At 37.9% G+C, this 17,931-nt stretch overlaps 1 protein-coding gene across 1 annotated transcript; it reads right to left on the bottom strand.

Annotated features, from left to right (window-relative positions):
* Positions 1–2,546: 2,546 nt before the first annotated feature.
* LOC115428193 (mucin-1-like) lies at positions 2,547–4,473 on the bottom strand. The gene is made up of 3 exons (XM_030147036.1): positions 4,442–4,473; positions 3,690–3,756; positions 2,547–3,574 (listed from the first exon to the last, which is right to left on the bottom strand). The coding sequence occupies exons 2-3, from the start codon at positions 3,727–3,729 to the stop codon at positions 2,547–2,549; spliced, it is 1,068 nt and encodes a 355-aa protein (XP_030002896.1). The 5' UTR covers positions 3,730–3,756; positions 4,442–4,473.
* Positions 4,474–17,931: the final 13,458 nt, after the last annotated feature.

Here is a 17,931-nt window from a genome sequence, read left to right as displayed (position 1 = left end):
GGTTTGAAGTTGTCTCAAACATGGATGGATGTGTTGGAGCAGTTTGGAGGCGCTTGTTTGTCACCTGTTGGATGAACCTGTAGCTGAGGCAGGAATCCTGATATTTCCTTCTAAATGCAGCTTTCTATTTGCAGGCAGTCTGTGACCCTTCTGCAGACGCATCATTTCCTTGTTTCTTCCCGAAAAAGTTCTCCAGTGAATTTTGTTTTTGGCTCATTTCTTTAGCTTGTGTTTCTGGTGATTCATGAAATGGCACCAGAGTCAAGAGGGGTTGAGGTGAGGGCTGAAACCGTCGCTTTTCAAAATAAAATCTCCACAAGACTAAAGGAAAAAATTACTTTAATATTAACCACAATTTTTTTTTCTTTGCAGCCCAGTACCAGATGATCCACGGACCAGTACCAGGACCCCAAAATGAACTTACGGCATGTTTTTCAGAGTCAGCAGTGGTACACCAGGTGTGCAGAGTGCTTTCATTAGCACCTTTAATTTGAGCCGTTGAAAGCTCCATGTGTATGACGGCCAAAAAGGAGAGAATCCAAGATTGGATAGTTAGAGAATGAGGTGGGTACCAGTGAGATGGAATCATTTTCTTGGCTGCTGTCAGTCCAGCAAAGATGACTCACTTTTTGAAAATGTCATCTGCTGTTACTTCTACTACCATTTTTTTTTTTTTTGGAGTGTTGTCTACATTTTGACATCAGCATAATTCCTTTCCATATGTTTTTGACAAAGCCACATGGAGCCACAGGTTGCCCACCCCAGCTGTAGACCTTATCCTTCTGTAAAGACATGTTTCCACCAGCAGATGGTGCTGCTGCTTCATATTTGCTTCTATACATCCATCTGCTCTGCGGTTAATTTTAATATTTCTAAAGAATAATTCATAAAATTGCTGACCCATTTTCACTCTTACTCTCCCTGTTTTCGTCTGTTTTTGTCGCCGCTGATGAATAAAAGTGTTCTTGTTTGACGTTTGGGTTCTGAATCTGAATGTTTGGATGTTATTAACTTTGCGGCTCATCTAATCCTTCTGTGTCTGCAGTCACATGAGGTGAAAGTCTTGGAAAAAGCTGATCCTATCAGAGGTCCTGGGCCTTCAGCTGTGGTGAGTTGTACTGTTCTAACTAACCCTGACCCTGACGGTGCTGTGCTGCTTTCATCTCAGGCCTTTAAACACAGAAACTCCATGTTCCTTAAATGTCTTCATTCTGTTCTTCTGTGTTTAAACTGAAAGAACCTGATCTTTACCTGTCTGTTTAATGCTTTTCTCACACATCTGGAACAGTCCCTGGCTTATTCTTCCTCCTGAAGCTCTAGAACAGGGGGGTCAAACATGCGGCCCGTGGGCCAAAACCGGCCCCCCAAAGGATCTGATCCGGCCCCTGGGATGAATGTGTGAAATGTCAGTCTCTGTTTCTGTTTGCGCTGTGATTATTAGGATTTATTTATTGTTGGATTCTATCGTCTTTTTCACACTGATATTTTCAGAGGACGTAGAAGAAAAGACATTTGTGTCGAACTGCGGATTGTGATTTGTTCAGGTTCAGTTTCAGGACGCTCAAATAAACAATAAATCAGTTCATAGATTCAAGTGAAATTTGGGGAAATAAGAAAAGAAAGAATGTCACCCTCTTTGTACAACAGTTCCTCAGTTTGCAGCTGCTCTAGAATATTAACACTTTATTTTTATGTAAAGCTTGGATTTGGATTTTGTTTTTGGGAACCAGTTTGTGTTTGATGATGTGTCTTTAATTCAGATCTGATTCAGATTATACAGTCTGTGGACCAAACAAAACTTTGTTTTTTTATTTTTATTTTTTATGTTTTTATGTTATATACCTGTTGTGAAGCACATTGAGTCTGCCTTCTGCATGAAATGTGCTCTATAAATAAAGTTGAATTGATTTCAAAAATAATGTTACTTTAATAAAACAGTTCACAGTAGTGTAACAACAACTAGACCTTTTACCTTATTTTCCTATTTTTTTTTCTTTTAAAGTGAAACTTTTTTTTTTTTAATCTGACATTTTTTGTACAATTTGTCATTTTCTGGATTTATTCTAGATTTAAGAAATCAAGCCAACCAACATATTTTCCCTCCAAAGGTAGATTTATTGTGTTATGTTTAGACAAACATTAAATATATTTTCTTAAAAGTGTTTTCCATTAAATAAAGCTCATAGGATCACTGTTTTGTGTTTTTATGTAAATGTTTTAGCATTCCAGGTTGTTTTTTTAATCCAAAATGCAACTTAAAATGTTCAATTTTATATTATCTTTTAGGATTTTAACTTTCCAGAGGTTTCAGGGAACACGTAAGTAGTGACAAATTAAAATATTAAATCTCTGAAAAACAAAAGACAAACATCAGGACATGTACATTAGTCTGCAGTCAGAGTCCTCCTGTCACCGACGGCCCTGCAGCGCCTCCAAGAGGCTCAAGTACAAACAAACAAAACAGAACATGTTCTCCTTCCACAACTCATGACATAAATACACAAAGTCCTTCATTCATTGTCAGTTCATTTATAGGATGAGCAACTTCAGCAACATGTGTAAAGTACATGTGTCAACGCAACCGCAACCACTGCAACTAAACTGAGGGAGGCGCAAGAAGAGGCTGCGGTGGTTGCACCTGCTGATGGAGCTGTGGTTGCTCCTGCTGATGGAGCTGTGGTTGCTCCTGCTGATGGAGCTGTGGTTGCACCTGCTGATGGAGCTGTGGTTGCACCTGCTGATGGAGCTGTGGTTGCTCCTGCTGATGGAGCTGTAGTTGCACCTGCTGATGGAGCTGTGGTTGCTCCTGCTGATGGAGCTGTAGTTGCACCTGCTGATGGAGCTGTGGTTGCACCTGCTGATGGAGCTGTGGTTGCTCCTGCTGATGGAGCTGTAGTTGCACCTGCTGATGGAGCTGTGGTTGCTCCTGCTGATGGAGCTGTAGTTGCACCTGCTGATGGAGCTGTGGTTGCTCCTGCTGATGGAGCTGTGGTTGCACCTGCTGATGGAGCTGTGGTTGCACCTGCTGATGGAGCTGTGGTTGCTCCTGCTGATGGAGCTGTGGTTGCACCTGCTGATGGAGCTGTGGTTGCTCCTGCTGATGGAGGTGTAGTTGCACCTGCTGATGGAGCTGTAGTTGCTCCTGCTGATGGAGCTGTAGTTGCACCTGCTGATGGAGCTGTGGTTGCTCCTGCTGATGGAGCTGTAGTTGCACCTGCTGATGGAGCTGTAGTTGCTCCTGCTGATGGAGCTGTGGTTGCACCTGCTGATGGAGCTGTAGTTGCACCTGCTGATGGAGCTGTAGTTGCTCCTGCTGATGGAGCTGTGGTTGCACCTGCTGATGGAGCTGTTGTTGCTCCTGCTGATGGAGCTGTAGTTGCTCCTGCTGATGGAGCTGTGGTTGCACCTGCTGATGGAGCTGTTGTTGCTCCTGCTGATGGAGCTGTAGTTGCACCTGCTGATGGAGCTGTGGTTGCACCTGCTGATGGAGCTGTGGTTGCTCCTGCTGATGGAGCTGTGGTTGCCGATGGAGCTGTAGTTGCTGATGGAGCTGTAGTTTGTGCACTGGCAGATGCTGTTTTAAATAAAATCAGATCAGAGTCATATTCAGATCCTCGTCATTCTATTGTTTGTTTGTTTATTTATTTCTTTACTCACTTTAAAGTTTAAGGGAATAAAACTTTTCTTACCAACAAACAAGAGCAGGACGACAAAAACCCTCAGAGTCATGATGGACAGTCTGTGTTTTTCTGTTTTCTGAAAGAAGAGAAAAAAGATGAAACAACTGTATCATGTTATTAAATGACTCTTTCTTTTGTTTTTTTTTTCTGTGTTTGGTACAAAATGCTGTTAAATTTTACACTAAAGTGAATTTAGCTGTTTACTTAAAATGCATAAATCAAATGTCATAAAAACATTTACAACAAACCACTGTCGTTTGATTCTGTTTAAGTGGAAGGAACCTCTGTCATCCGCTTTAGTGCAACGGTTTGCATGATTTACTTTTCTTTTTTTAAAGTTGGAAAAGGTTAAGTTTTCTGTTTGTGGACAAATTAATTTTTTTTTATCAACAATGGAATCCTTTTTTCTCAACTGTCAACAAGCGTGTTGTTAGTATATGTTATATTAACTCTTAATCAGCTGTTTATTTTGTTGTTTTTTTTTGTGTTTTTTTTGTGTGTTTTTTTCATCTTTTGTGTTTAATAGGTCTGTAGGTTTGTTGTATAATTTTTTTTTGTTTTGTGTCTGTGTTTCCTTATGTCTAAGTATATGTTTATGTAAATGTATAAAAAAAAAAATTACAGCCAAATATATAGTAGAAAGATCTGGTAATTGTTTAGAAATAGTTAAGAGATGTTGTTATTAATCTATAGAAGCAGTAATAATGAATAAAAGAGTTTGTTTCCTGTCAGACAGTAGTGAAATAATCCGTTGTACTTACAGGGGAGCTCTTCTCGATGATGCTCTTCGCTGTGGTGGATGAATCTGTGCCCAGTCTGAGTCCGACTCATCTTTTATAACGGCAGCAGAAGAAGCGACATCACATCCAGAACAAAGACACAAGACGTCCAGGCCCCCGTAAGCATCATGACCTCATGTTCAGGTATGTGTGGGAACGTTTTAATGACACCTTCTCCTTTTGTCTGTGTTCTTCAGTCAGTCACAACTCCACCAATGTTAATAATTAGCGTGACATTTTTATCCCCATGACACATACGTTTAGTCAGACTCATACGTACACCTTTACATATTCAACGGATACAGTCATTCCACATCTAATTTAATTTAATCTTATTTTATCCTTCACTATTTTTTTTTTTTTTATTTTAATTTTTTTTTTTTTTTTTGTTGGAACAGCAGTTTGTATTAGAGAGCATAACATGTATAATATCAAGACCAATTTTGGACCCACTGCCATGCACATATTTTATAAAATTTCAATAACTATATACATATTGGGAGAGAAAACATGTACAAATTGACAAAAAAACAAAACCAGAGAAGGAATTAGATGAGGTTAAAACCTGTAATAATAACTATAATAATAATGAATATATATTAAAATAATAAATATATACGGTGATGTAATATGTATGTCTAAATGTGGACAATGTAGGGTATATTTGATAGGAATATATGTTTATATGAATGGTATATACCAAAGACATATACATGAAAAGCTGTATGTTTTTCCCCTCTTACTGTATGATGAACTCTCATACATACATTTATTTAAGGTGAAAGCTACTCTCAAGGCAGTCTTCTTCTGTACTGTTAGTTACCTGTCTCTTGCTGATAATGGCAATAAAGTAAAAAAAAAAACCCAAAAAAAACCCCAACTATAACTGGAAAAGCACTCAGAGAGCGCAGACCTCCACCAACGGCAGATCAGTTCTCCTTTTTAATCCTCATTTTTCCTTAAAATGGTCTATTTTCTCAGTTTAAAATATGTTTTTTATGTTCTGTTGTGAATAAAACGTGGCCATGAAAAGATGAATAACTGTACAGGGTGGGGAAGCAAAATTTACAATGAACATTTAGTTGTTTTTTCTCAGCAGGCACTACGTCAGTTGTTTTGAAACCAAACATATACTGATGTCATAATCATACCTAACACTATTATCCATGCCTTTTCAGAAACTTTTGCCCATATGAGTAATCAGGAAAGCAAACGTCAAAGAGTGTGTGATTTGCTGAATGCACTCGTCACACCAAAGGAGATTTCCAAAATAGTTGGAGTGTCCATAAAGACTGTTTATAATGGAAAGAAGAGAATGACTATGAGCAAAACTATTACCAGAAAGTCTGGAAGTGGAGGAAGCAACAAAAAACGTACCAAAGCTTTTATTAAAGCTCTCAAATCCAAAATCCTAAAGGATCCAACCAAATCCATGAGAAAAATGGCAATTGAATTTGAGGTAGACAACAAGACCGTTAGAAATGCAGTAAAATAGGATTTGAAGATTTAAATTCTAATGACTTTCAATAAACTAATTGGTCATACACTGTCTTTCAATCCCTGCCTCAAAATATGGTACATTTTGCTTCCCCACCCTGTATTTTACACCAATTATTTACATGTATTGATAGGATTAGTGGATCGACAGGTATTAAACAGTAGGGGTGTTAGAAAATATCAGTTGTGCAATATATCGCGATATTTCATTTCACAATACTGTAATCGATATTAAAAAGTACTGTATCAATACTTTTAGGTATTTTTTCAAATGCAGATACGGCAGAGGTTCATTTTTGGTTTTTGTTTATATTTGATTTATTATTATTTAATACTGTTTTATTAAATAATGGTCATTTGAAGCATCTTAAAAGCACTTTTTACTGTATGAGAAGCAGATGTTAGTTCCTTTGTTGAGACAAAAATAATGTTCTGATGTTAGTTCTGAACTAATAGAAAATGAACATTTGAGCAGGATCTGAAACTGGAATGTCTGTAAAACATGAACAGGAAAATTTTGTGATATAGCATTAGATCCTGTTGTGATGAAATAAAAATGTGTTTAGTATTTGTGCAGATTTCTGCTGTAATTCAGTTCTTCAAGGAAATAATCATTTTTAAAAAAGAAATCAGCAAAAAATTGCCTCTTTAACAGTATCATGATATATTGTGATATATGGTATTGTGATCCTAGTATTGGGATTTGTATCGAATCGCCAGATTCTTGCCAATACACACCCCTGTTAAACAGTTATATCAGTAGATTGGTTTGGTCTAAATGGGTTAATATGATCAGTGGAATTTTTGTATTTCACGCATTCATCCTGAATTGGACCCTTCTGTGGGCCGGTTTTGGGCCACGGGCCATATGTTTTACACCCCTGGTCTAAATGTTCAGTTTGTATAAAAACATCCAAACATTGCACACTGCATTAATCAGATCTGTATTAAAGACACATTGTCCTAAAAACAGAATCCAAGCGATTTTACATAAAAATAAAATGAAAATATTCAAGAGGAGCTGCAAAGTGTGAGGACCTGTTAATGAAATGTTGCACAAAATAGGGCGACTTATTCATTCTGTTCTTATTTTTCCAAATCTCTGGTGAATCTACAAATTGATTTATTGTTTATTTGCATGTCCTAAACCTTAATAAGTCATAACCCAACCACAGTTCAACAGAAGTGTCTTTTCTTCTCCATCCTCTGTGAACGCGACTAAAACTGACAGAATACATCAGTGTAAAATGTGATTCCTCAAATCTGTGTGAAAAGGCTGATAAAATCCAACAATCCCAGAGCAAACAGCAGCAGAGACTGTTCTGTTCTCCACAAGTTTAATTATATCATCATAGTATAATTACGTTGTAATTACATTTTTAGGTCAAAGCCAATGATGCAAAATGAAGCAGCAGCGTTAGGAAAGTAAAGTTATGCAGGTATCAGAATTTCTACATATGAAAACCTCGTTTTATTTTATTTTATTTATTTATTTATTTTTTACCGTGATTGTAAATGATTATGAATGATGTAGATCAGGGGTGTCAAGCTCATTTCAGTTCAGGGGCCATATACAACCTAATGTGATCTGAAGTGGGCCAGACCAGTAAAATAATATAAATAATAGAATAAGAATTTATAAATAATGTCAACACCAAAGTTTTCTCTATGTTTTTGAGTGAAAAAAGTAAAATTCTATTATGAAAATGTTTAAACCTACGAACCATACTTTAACATAACATGACCAAATATGAACAAGCTGAAAATTCTTAAGAAAAAAAGTGCATTGTTAGCAATATTACACCTAAATTGATCATTTATACATGTTCATCACAACTTACAGATTTAGTAACAGGCAGAATATTGTTAAAATTCCACTTACTTCTCTTAAGACATTTCAGGTTGTTCACATTTGTTCAGGTTATTCACATTTTTTGTAAAAGGATAGTCTGTAAATGTAGCTTTTTTTTCCTCTAATTTTACTTTTTTTACACTAAAACAATGAGGAAATTTTGCAGTTTTCATTATTTATAAGTTATTATGATAGTATTTCACTAGTCTGATCCACTTTAGATCGAATCGACCTATTTCAACGTCCTTGATTATTATTATCTTCAGCGAAAATTTTGTATTTCACAAATTCATCCTAGGGGCCGGATTGGACCCTTTGGCGGGTCGCATGTTTGACACCTGTGATGTAGATGATGATTGTAATGATTGTAGTTGTCATTATTCTGTTATTATTTCACTGGTTCTGACCCACTTCAGATCACATTGGTCTGAATGTGGAACCTGAACTGAAATGGTTTGGACACTCCTGCTTAAAGGGTTAATGGTTGAGTCTGATCCTCTGACTCTTCATGTACGTTCAAAGCATCCAACACTCCAGCACCTCTCATTTAAGAGGGCTATGGGAGAAAGAATGATGAGGGCTGGGACAACATATGGAGGAGTGCAAATTCCTTAAGTGTCTGTAATCGAGTAAAAGCTATGCAACTTAAAATCTTACATCGTGTGCATATTTCTCCCTCTCAACGTCATAAATTTAATTCAGACCTTTCTCCGTTATGTCCCAAATGTAAAATTGACGTGGACACCCTTACTCATTGTTATTGGTCCTGTAGGAAAATTCAACATTTTTGGCATGTTGTAAAATGTGAACTGGATAGAATATTATCTGTTTCTGTTACTACTGAATGTAATCCATTGACCATGTTGCTTGGAATGACAGATGTCACAATCATTGGAAAATATAAAAGACAACTCTCTAGGATGCTCACATTTGTGCGAGTAAATGTGTTCTTTTGAATTGGATCACAGATAAAGCACCTACTAAAACTCAATGGCATCGGACAGTACTTGAATGTATATCCCTGGACTATTTAACCAGTCTGTTACACAGCAAAGATGAAGTGTTCCATAAAACTTAGAACCCCTTTATGTCATATATTGGTCTGGACATTTCAGCCCTTTTCCATAGAGGAATAATATGAACTCATGTTGCTGTCATAGTTTTTTAAATTGACTGACTGAGTTTTCCACCTCCTTCTGATTTGTACCGGAATGTTCTGTTCTGTTCTGTTCTGTTTGTTGTCTCTTTCTTTTCTGTAAACAAAAAAAACAAAACAATAAATATATATTGGAAAAAAAAAAGCGTCCAACACTGACCTCCATCAGGTTTTCAACCATTCTCTCTCATCAAAGTGACAACAAAAGCTCATTGTCGGTGTCGTAGTTGAGTTTATGGTCATCAAAGAGTATTTTTAGTCCCATAAAGACAATCAAACGTCAGTGGGCGTTCGTTCGTCACCTGGTTGTTTTCTGTCCAGTCATACGGGAAGGCCCAGGCGGCGTTCATTATCAACGTAAAAGGAGTTTAAGCTCGTAAAAAAGGTGGCGTTGGTACAGATGATTGTCTAAAAAACAATTTTGACTCATCTGCACACAGTCGGAGGGTCACGCCTAAGAGGATAATAGAAGAGTCGATGGTATTTACAAAAGCAATATCTCACCATGTATTAACTGGACCAGTTCATCCAGTTCAGGAGCCCATCCCATCATGCACTGCAGGATGCATCGTCTTTTTTATGTTCAGTCAGGTCAGGTCAGGTCACATAACCTTAGAGATTCTTGTTATTCCACTGCGCTGATGAAATAGTCCGTGCTCTGCATAATTAGTGTTTTTCAACTACTCACTGAATGCAGCTCAGTTTAAGTAAGTAAGTAAGTAAGTAAATTTTATTTATAGAGCACTTTTCACAGAGTCACAAAGGGCTTTACCAATTCAAATCAGAATCAAATCAATTCAAATCAGAATCAAATTAAGTTTCCAGACCCAACGGAATCCTTCAGGAGCAAACACTTGTGACTGGTGACAGTGGAAGGAAAAACTTCCCTTTAACAGCAGAAACCTGGAGCAGAGCCAGACTCCTGAAGGATGGACGTCTGCCTGGACCAGTTGGGGTTAAAGAGAGAGAGTAAAGGAAGAGAAAAGAGAGAGCGATAGAGATATAGAGAGACTGGGGGAGGGGGGGGGGGCACATGGAGTACTTTATGATGAATACATAGAGTGTAGTCAGTCTGTGGTGGCCCTGGGTCAGGTGGGAGACTAAAAAGCCTTTTTGAACAGGAGGGTTTGGAGGTGTTTCTTAAAGCTCTCTACAGAGTCCATGGACCGTAGGTGTAGAGGCAGGTCATTCCATAGACGTGGTCCACAGCTTTAACAGACCTGTCACCGCGTGTGCTAAAACAGGTGTGTGGAACCATCAGCAGGTGTGTGGAACCATCAGCAGGTGTTGTGCTGAAGACCTCAAGCTACGAGTCGAGCTGTAGGGCTGGATCAGGGAAGCAATGTCTTCAGGGGCCTGGCCATGTAGGGCCCGGAAAGTTAGCACCAGAATTTTGAAATGGAATTTGAAATCTAATAATCAATTATGACGCTGTTCAAATCAGTTTTATTACTTTTTATAACATCATCCTGTCTTCTGAAGTTTAAAAGTTTGCTGTAAAACAGGGGTCTCAAACATGCGGCCTGGGGGCCAAATGCAGCCCGCCAAACGTTCCAATCCGGCCCGTGGGATGAATTTGCAAAGTGCTAAAATTCCACAGTCCAGGCTGTGGAACTCATTTTAGTTGCGGTTCCACATCCAGACCAATATGATCTACAGTCAAATAATAACAGCAGAAGAACCGACAAAAGAGCATGACTGCAGATTTTCTTCTCGGTTTGATGTGAAAAAAATATTACATTATCCCAGTAAATAATGAAAACTTCAAAATTTTGTCTTTTAGTGCAAAAAATAACATTAAATATGAAAATATTTACATTTACAAAGTATCCTGTAACAATAAAATGTGAATAACCTGAACAAATATGAACAACCTGAAATGTCGAAAGAAAATTCAGCACAATTTGAACAATTTTCTGCGGGTTCCTCAGTGTTTAGTGTCTTTGTAGATCTGATCCATAATGTACATGGACAAATGAGAAGTTGAGGCAGAATATTGTTAAAATTGCACTTACTTTTCTTAAGAAATTTCAGTTTTTTTCAGGTTATTCACATCTTTTTTGTTTGAATAGTTTATAAAAGTAAGTATTTTCATAATTTAATAGGGGTTTTTTTTGCATTTAAACAAAGACATAAATTTGCAGTTGTCATTATTTCTAGGTTATTCTGTTATTATTTTACTGGTCCGGCCCACTGGAGATCAAATCGTGCTGAATGTGGAACCTGAAAGAAAATGAGTTTGAGAGCCCTGCTGTAACGTCTAAAGCAGAGGTGTCAAACATGCGGCCCATGGGATGAATTTGTAAAATGCAAAAAATTACACTTAACCCATAAAGACCCAGTGCTACGTTTGTGGCACAATTATGCCCAAAGGAATTTTCTCTATATTTAACCTTTCTTATGTAATTTATCAACACTTAATGTAATATTATCCTCTTTATTTCATGTTTTTCCAGTGAAAATCATATATTTTCCTTTATTTAATTCACTCATCATGTAGGTGTTTATAAAACCTCAGATTAAAATTCAGGGTTATTATTAGAAATAGAGAAAACTGAAGAAAAAGGGACTTTCTCGGTCAAATCTGTCATTAACTGAACATAAACCCAGTGTGTCCATCCACTGTCATTGATCCAACTCCATGGGTTTGACTGGTCAATCAGTGTTGTAGAAGATGACGGTGTTTCCATGGTAACTACGGAGCCCCTGAACGTCCAAATGACATCCTACAAATGACACCTTTATGTCTGTCTATCTATCTATCTATCTATCTATCTATGAAAAAGAAACTCAAACAACTCAAACTTGGTATTGAAAATGGTCAAACTGTTTCCATTAGGTGACATCTTTAGTGCACATTTGTCTATTTGATTGTTTACATGTTAATATTTGAATGTTTCTGCCAACAGAAAGTACATTGCGGTTATTATTTAATTTTATTTATTTTTCAAAATACAATTTGTTTAAGTTATTTCAGTGTGTGTATCAGTACTTTTTGAACATTTTGAGCACAATTTCAACAATATTGCGATAATAATAACAGATAATTTTGGTCACAATAACCGTGATATGAAATTTTCATGTCGTTACATTGCTAATACACACACACTCATAAGCATGCACACAAACGCACTTGTAAATAGCCCTTTTTTTGCACCAGTCTTTGTTCTGCTTAGTGTCTATGTCTTATGAATTCTCTTTTGTTTGTTTATTTTTTTGTTACCCCGTCACAATATTTTGTCTAGTACTAAATAAGTTAATAAAAAAACAAACAAAAAACACCAAAGTACACTATTTTTCCACAGGTGCCCAGATTTTTAACTGAAATCTTGTACATTTCCCCCCATATGGGACTTCTTCATTCCTCAGTATGTTCAGCTCACAGCGTTTCTACTTCCTTGGCTCATGCCCAAACACTGACATGCTTTACATGATCTTAAGCTCCTGGTTTATCCTGATTAAAAGACAGACATGTGCATAAACTAAGCTTGAGTGACTCTAATGACAGCACATCACTCAGTTTGTTAAATCTATGATTACATGATGCACTATTTAAAGATTTGAATCAACCACAACGCTATCAACCCCGTCTAAAATAAACAGTAGAACAACACGGCTATGCTGTTGGACTGAATTTCAAATACATTCTGCTCTTTGTGTTGCATTTGGATTGTGTCAGCATAGCTTAACTGGAAATGTTAGACATCTTTAACTGTTGAAAACAGTTACTCCTTAACCTCCTCAGATCCAGCTATGGGTTTTCTGTCTATGTTTGTGGACTAGAGTTTCACAGTTTTATACAAAAAAAAAACAAACAAAAAAACTGTCCATCGCAAAGAATAAAAAAAAATGTATCTGAAAAAACTGTTGCCTCATGATGTTTTCAATATAGGCAACTATTTAATTTTTAAAAAAGCCCAAACTTGTACTTCCCTGGGTCTAAAGAGGTTAAAACATATCACATGACAAGTTATAATTGAACTGGTTGATTGTACTGGAGCTGAAACTGGTGTGGTTTTTGGAATAAGAATAATGAAAACTAGAAAAGCACTTGGAGAGCACAGACCTCCGCCAAGGAAGATCAGTGCCTGCCCCTGCCCCCACCCCCCCCACCCCGATCACCACCAAAATTTTATTATTTGCTCCTTATGCCAGTATCAACATTTCCTGAAATTTTCAGCCAAATCTGTCCATAACTTTTTGAGTTATCTTGCACACGGACCGACACAGACAGACGAACGCCGGCAAAAACATAACTTCCTTGACAGAGGTAATAAGGGAAAAATGTGACATCTTTTTGTTTTAAGGTGTGTTTAAGAAAATATAACAGAAAAAAAGGGGAAGACTTAGTTTAAGAACAGTTGTCTTTGTTTTGTTTATTTTGGAGGAAAGAGGAAAAAAAAAACAAAAAAAAAACAGAGAACTTGTCTAGAACGTGTTTGTTAAATTTCATGCTTTACCATTGTTGATCTTTCAGATATGATATACAAATGTTCTTAGTTGTCTGTTGTCAAGTATCTTTCTAAATGAAAAAATAAAATTATACAAAAAAACCAAACCAAAACATATCAACACGTAGAACGATCTGGATAAGAAGTCCAGATCTGGTCAGCATGACTTTACAAAAAGAACTACTGAAAACTGTGAGAATGAAAATTATGTTAAAACATGACAAAACTCCAAAGCATTGTCACCCTTTAAAATGAATGCGTTAATACTTGTGTTAGAATATGCTGAAATCCTTTTAATCCATGTGCTCTACAGAGAAAGGTGTACCATTTGAGTAATAGTTGTAATATTTTATAGAGTATATGAGGCTTTTCAAAGACCTGTTGGAATATAGTAAATGTGTTAATATATTAATTATACACTATATGGACAAAAGTACGTGGACTAGTTGAATTCAGCAAATGAAAACAACAAAGGTCAACATAATATAGTTTTATATTGTGACTGACTAACCATCTACTTTCCTCACCTCAGGAAGAAAAATCTCCCCTTAAACTTTAGGAAATATTCATGTTTTTATCTCAAATCCTCAAGAACAGAACATCTTACAGCTGTAGACATGATGTGTCCCAATATTTTTGTCCATATAGTTTAGGAACATCAATATTTCCTTAAAGGTAGGGTAGGAGATCCTGGAAAAAGGGTTCGAGCAAGCTGCATTTTGAAAATACACAATTCAAAAGTCCAAACCCCTTTCTTCAGACCCCCCCCCCCCCCCCCCAAAGCCACGCCCCCATTGTATTGATTGTACCCGCAGAGGGGGGAGGGACAAATGGCAGCTGAATTTGATAGACATATCACCATTCAGTCATTTCGATGGGTCGGTTAAAATGATCGGATGGTGTTTTTTCTGTCCTGTCCGTTCTTATTTTTGTGTCAGAGCATTTAATTAATTGGTTGCAGTCGGGGTGTGAACGGGATTTTAAGCAATATAGTAAAAAAATGCTTCAGGAAAACATCTCCTACCCCACCTTTAAAGTTTAAAAGAGAACAATTTAAACCAAACTAACCAATGCAATGCTATTTAACCCAATATAAAACTATATTCTGACATTATTCATTATTGTTTTTATCCCAGGCCCCTGTTAGAAAAGAAACTCCTGGATTCAACGTGTCCACATACTTTTGTCCATATAGTGAATGTCATATTAAAACAGCAGAAAAACAATAAATAAAATCACTACTTAAGTTCGTCCTCAACAATACAGAAAGACTGAACATGTTTTAGTCCACAGGTGTCAAACATGTGGCCCGGGGGCCAAATCTGGCCCACCAAAGGGTCCAGTCCGGCCTTTGGGATGAATGTGTGAAATGCAAAAAATACACTAAGATATGAACAATCCTTTTAGTTCAGGTTCCACGTTCAGAACAGTTCAATCTCCAGAGGGCAGGACCAGTCAAATACAATCATAATAATATATAAATAAGGACAACTCCCAATTTTTCTCTGTGTAAATGTAAAGAATTTCATGTATTTACACAAAATCAAAGTATAATTTCGCAAAAAATGTGAATAACCTGAACAAAAATATGAACAACCTGAAATGTCTTCAGAGAAGTAAGTACAATTTTAACAATATTCCACCTGTTATGAAATATTTTGTGTTTGTAGATCCACTGTGATCTGTAAGTTCTAATGTACCTGTGTAAATGATAAACTGAGGCAGAATATTGTTAAAATTACAATTATTTTTTCAGTTTGTTCATGTTATTCACATTGTTTGAAAGGATAGTTTGTAGAAGTAAACCTTTTCATAATGTAAATGTACTTTTTTCACTCTAAAACAGAGAAAAGTTTGGAGTTGACATTTCTATATTATTATGTTATTATTTTACTGGTTCAGCCCACTGCAGATCAGATTTAGCTGAATGTGGAACTGAACTAACATGAGTTTGACAGCCCTGTTTTAGTCCATTATTAATGTCCAGTTCTTAAATCTGATGAGCTGATATTATAACTGCAATGATAAAAAGGAAACTTGTTTTATTTTTGGTCACCCCAGAGCAGGGGCACGGGACTGGAAGTGGAGCTGGATCTGGAACTGGAGGAGCTAGGAGGTTTCCAGAACCTGGAATTAAGGTGGAATTTAACAGAGCTGTCGGGAAAGTTCTGGTTGGAGCTGACGTTGGTACAGTTGTATTTGACGTGGTGGTGGTGGTTGTAGTTGGGGAAGCTGCAGTTGTTGAGATGTTTCTGCTTGTGTTTGTAGATGTGGTTCTGATTGGTGCATCTGTGGTGACTGCGGCTGATGCAACTGTGGATGAAGTTTGAGTAGTTGTGGTTGCAAATGAAGGAGAACCTGCAGTTGTGCTTGTAGTTGACATAGTTGTGGTTGCAGTTGATGAAGATGTAGTCCTAGTTGAAGCAACCGTTGAGATTTGAGCACCTGTGGTTGTTGTCGAAGATGTTCTGGCTGCAGTTGGTGCGGGTACAGATGTAGCTGGAGCAACAAGTGGTACAAGGGTGGTTGTAGTTGATGAAGATCGGTTCATACTTGGAGCAGCTGTGGTTGTGGTTGGTGCAGCCGTAGTCATCATTGCTCTGGATGTGGTTACAGTTGTTGAAGTATTAGTTGTAGTTGATGCAGTTATAGTTGTTGGTGCTGCAGTATTTGGGGTGGTGGCAATTGTTGTCATAGTTGGTGTAGCTGCAATTGAAGTAGTGGCAGCTGCAGTTGTGGTTGTAGCAGATGTTGTTATGGATGGTGCAGCAGTGTTTGATGTTTGTGCTGCCGTGGTTGTAGTTGGTCTACTTGTAGTCAGGAAAGGTACAGCTGTGTTTGCTGTAGTTAAAGTTGCAGTAGATGGGGTCATAGTTGGTGTAGCTGTAGATATCATTTGAGCAGCTGTGGTTGTAGTTGGTGCAGCTGTGGTTTTTATTGACACAGATGTAGTCACAGTTGGTGATGCTTCAGTTGTACTTTGTGCAGTTGTAGTTGCAGTTGGTGCAGCAGCTGTACTCATAGTTACATGTGTTGTTGATGTTGTTGTAGTTGTAGTTGGGACAGCTGTAGTTGTAGTTGGTGCATTTGAAGTTGTAGTTGCTGCTGCAGTTGTTGCTATTTGTGCAGGTGCAGCTGGAGTTGCAGCAGCAGTTGTAGTTGGTGCAGCTGTAGTTGTAGTTGTGGCAGGTGTAGTCATAGGTGGAGTAGTTGTTGACATTTGTGCAGGTGCAGCTGAAGTTGCGGCAGCAGTTACTGTAGTTGTTGCTATAGTTGTTGCAGCTGTTGTCATAGTTGGTGTTGCTGTTGTTGATGATGGAGCTGTGGTTGTAGTTGATGGACTTGTAGTTGTAGTTGCTGTAGTTATGGTTGAAGTTCCTACAGGTGTAGTTGTGGTTGTTAGTGCTATAGTTGGTGCAGCTGTGGCTGTAGTTGGCACTGCAGTTGTTGTAGATGGTGGACTTGTAGTTATAGGTGGTGCAGGTGCAGTTGTAGCTGGTAGACTTGTGGTTGATTCAACAGTGGTTGTAGATGGTGCAGATGTAGTTGTTGTTGCAGCTGTTGTTGGTACTGCTGTGGTTGTAGTTGATGGATTTGTAGTTGTAGTGATTGTTGTTGTAGTTGGTGCAGTTGTAGTTGGTGCAGCTGTGATTGTGGTTGATGCTGCAGTTGTAGTTGGTACAGATGTAGTTGTTGCAGCTGTGGTTGTAGTTGGTACTGCAGTGGTAGTGGTTGGTACACTTGTTGTAGTTGGTGCAGAGGTAGTTGTAGGTGTAGATGTGGTTGGTACTGCTGTACTTGTAGTTTGAGTAATTGTGGTTGTAGTTGGTGCAGATGTAGTTGGTGCAGCTGTGGTTGTAGTCCTAGGTGTAGTTGTGGTTGATTCAGCTGTTGTAGTTGGCACAGATGTAGTGGTTGTAGTTGGTTGACTTGTAGTTGTAGTGGTTGTAGTTGGTGAAGTTGTGGTTGTACTTGGTCTGGTTGTAGTTGTTGCAGCAGCTGTAGTTGTAGTTGGAGCAGTTGTCATTGGTGGGGCTGTAGTTGTAATTTGAGCAACTGTAGTTGTAGTTGAGGACCCTGTAGATGTCGCTTGTCTGACTGTAGTTGTAGTTGGTGTGACTGTAGTTGTCATTTGTGACCCTGTAGTTGTAGTTGGTGTGACTGTAGTTGTAGTTGGTGCGACTGTAGTTGTCTTAAGTGACCTTGTAGTTGTAGTTGGTGTGGCTGTAGTTGTAGTTGGTGCGACTGTAGTTGTCGTTGATGCAACTGTAGTTGTAGTTGGGGACCTTGTAGTTTTAGTTGGTGCGACTGTAGTTGTTGGTGCAACTGTAGTTGTAGTTGGTGCAACTGTAGTTGTAGTTGGGGACACTATACTTGTAGTTGGTGTGACTGTAGTTGTAGTTGGGGACACTGTAGTTGTTGTTGGTGCAATTATAGATGTAGTTGGGGACCCTGTAGTGGTAGTTGGTGCAACTGTAGTTGTCGTTGGGGACCCTGTAGTTGTAGTTAGTGTGAC

Source organism: Sphaeramia orbicularis, chromosome 11 (genome assembly GCF_902148855.1).
Source record: "Sphaeramia orbicularis chromosome 11, fSphaOr1.1, whole genome shotgun sequence".
NCBI lineage: Eukaryota > Metazoa > Chordata > Actinopteri > Kurtiformes > Apogonidae > Sphaeramia > Sphaeramia orbicularis.
This window is presented reverse-complemented; position numbering and strand designations above follow the sequence as displayed.

Excerpts from the sequence above, each read along its gene's own strand:
- LOC115428193 (XM_030147036.1), bottom strand. The coding sequence starts at position 3,729 with ATGACTCTGAGGGTTTTTGTCGTCCTGCTCTTGTTTGTTG. Across the intron at positions 3,575-3,689 it reads CGTCCTGCTCTTGTTTGTTG|CATCTGCCAGTGCACAAACT; the intron begins GTAAGAAAAGTT and ends TATTTAAAACAG.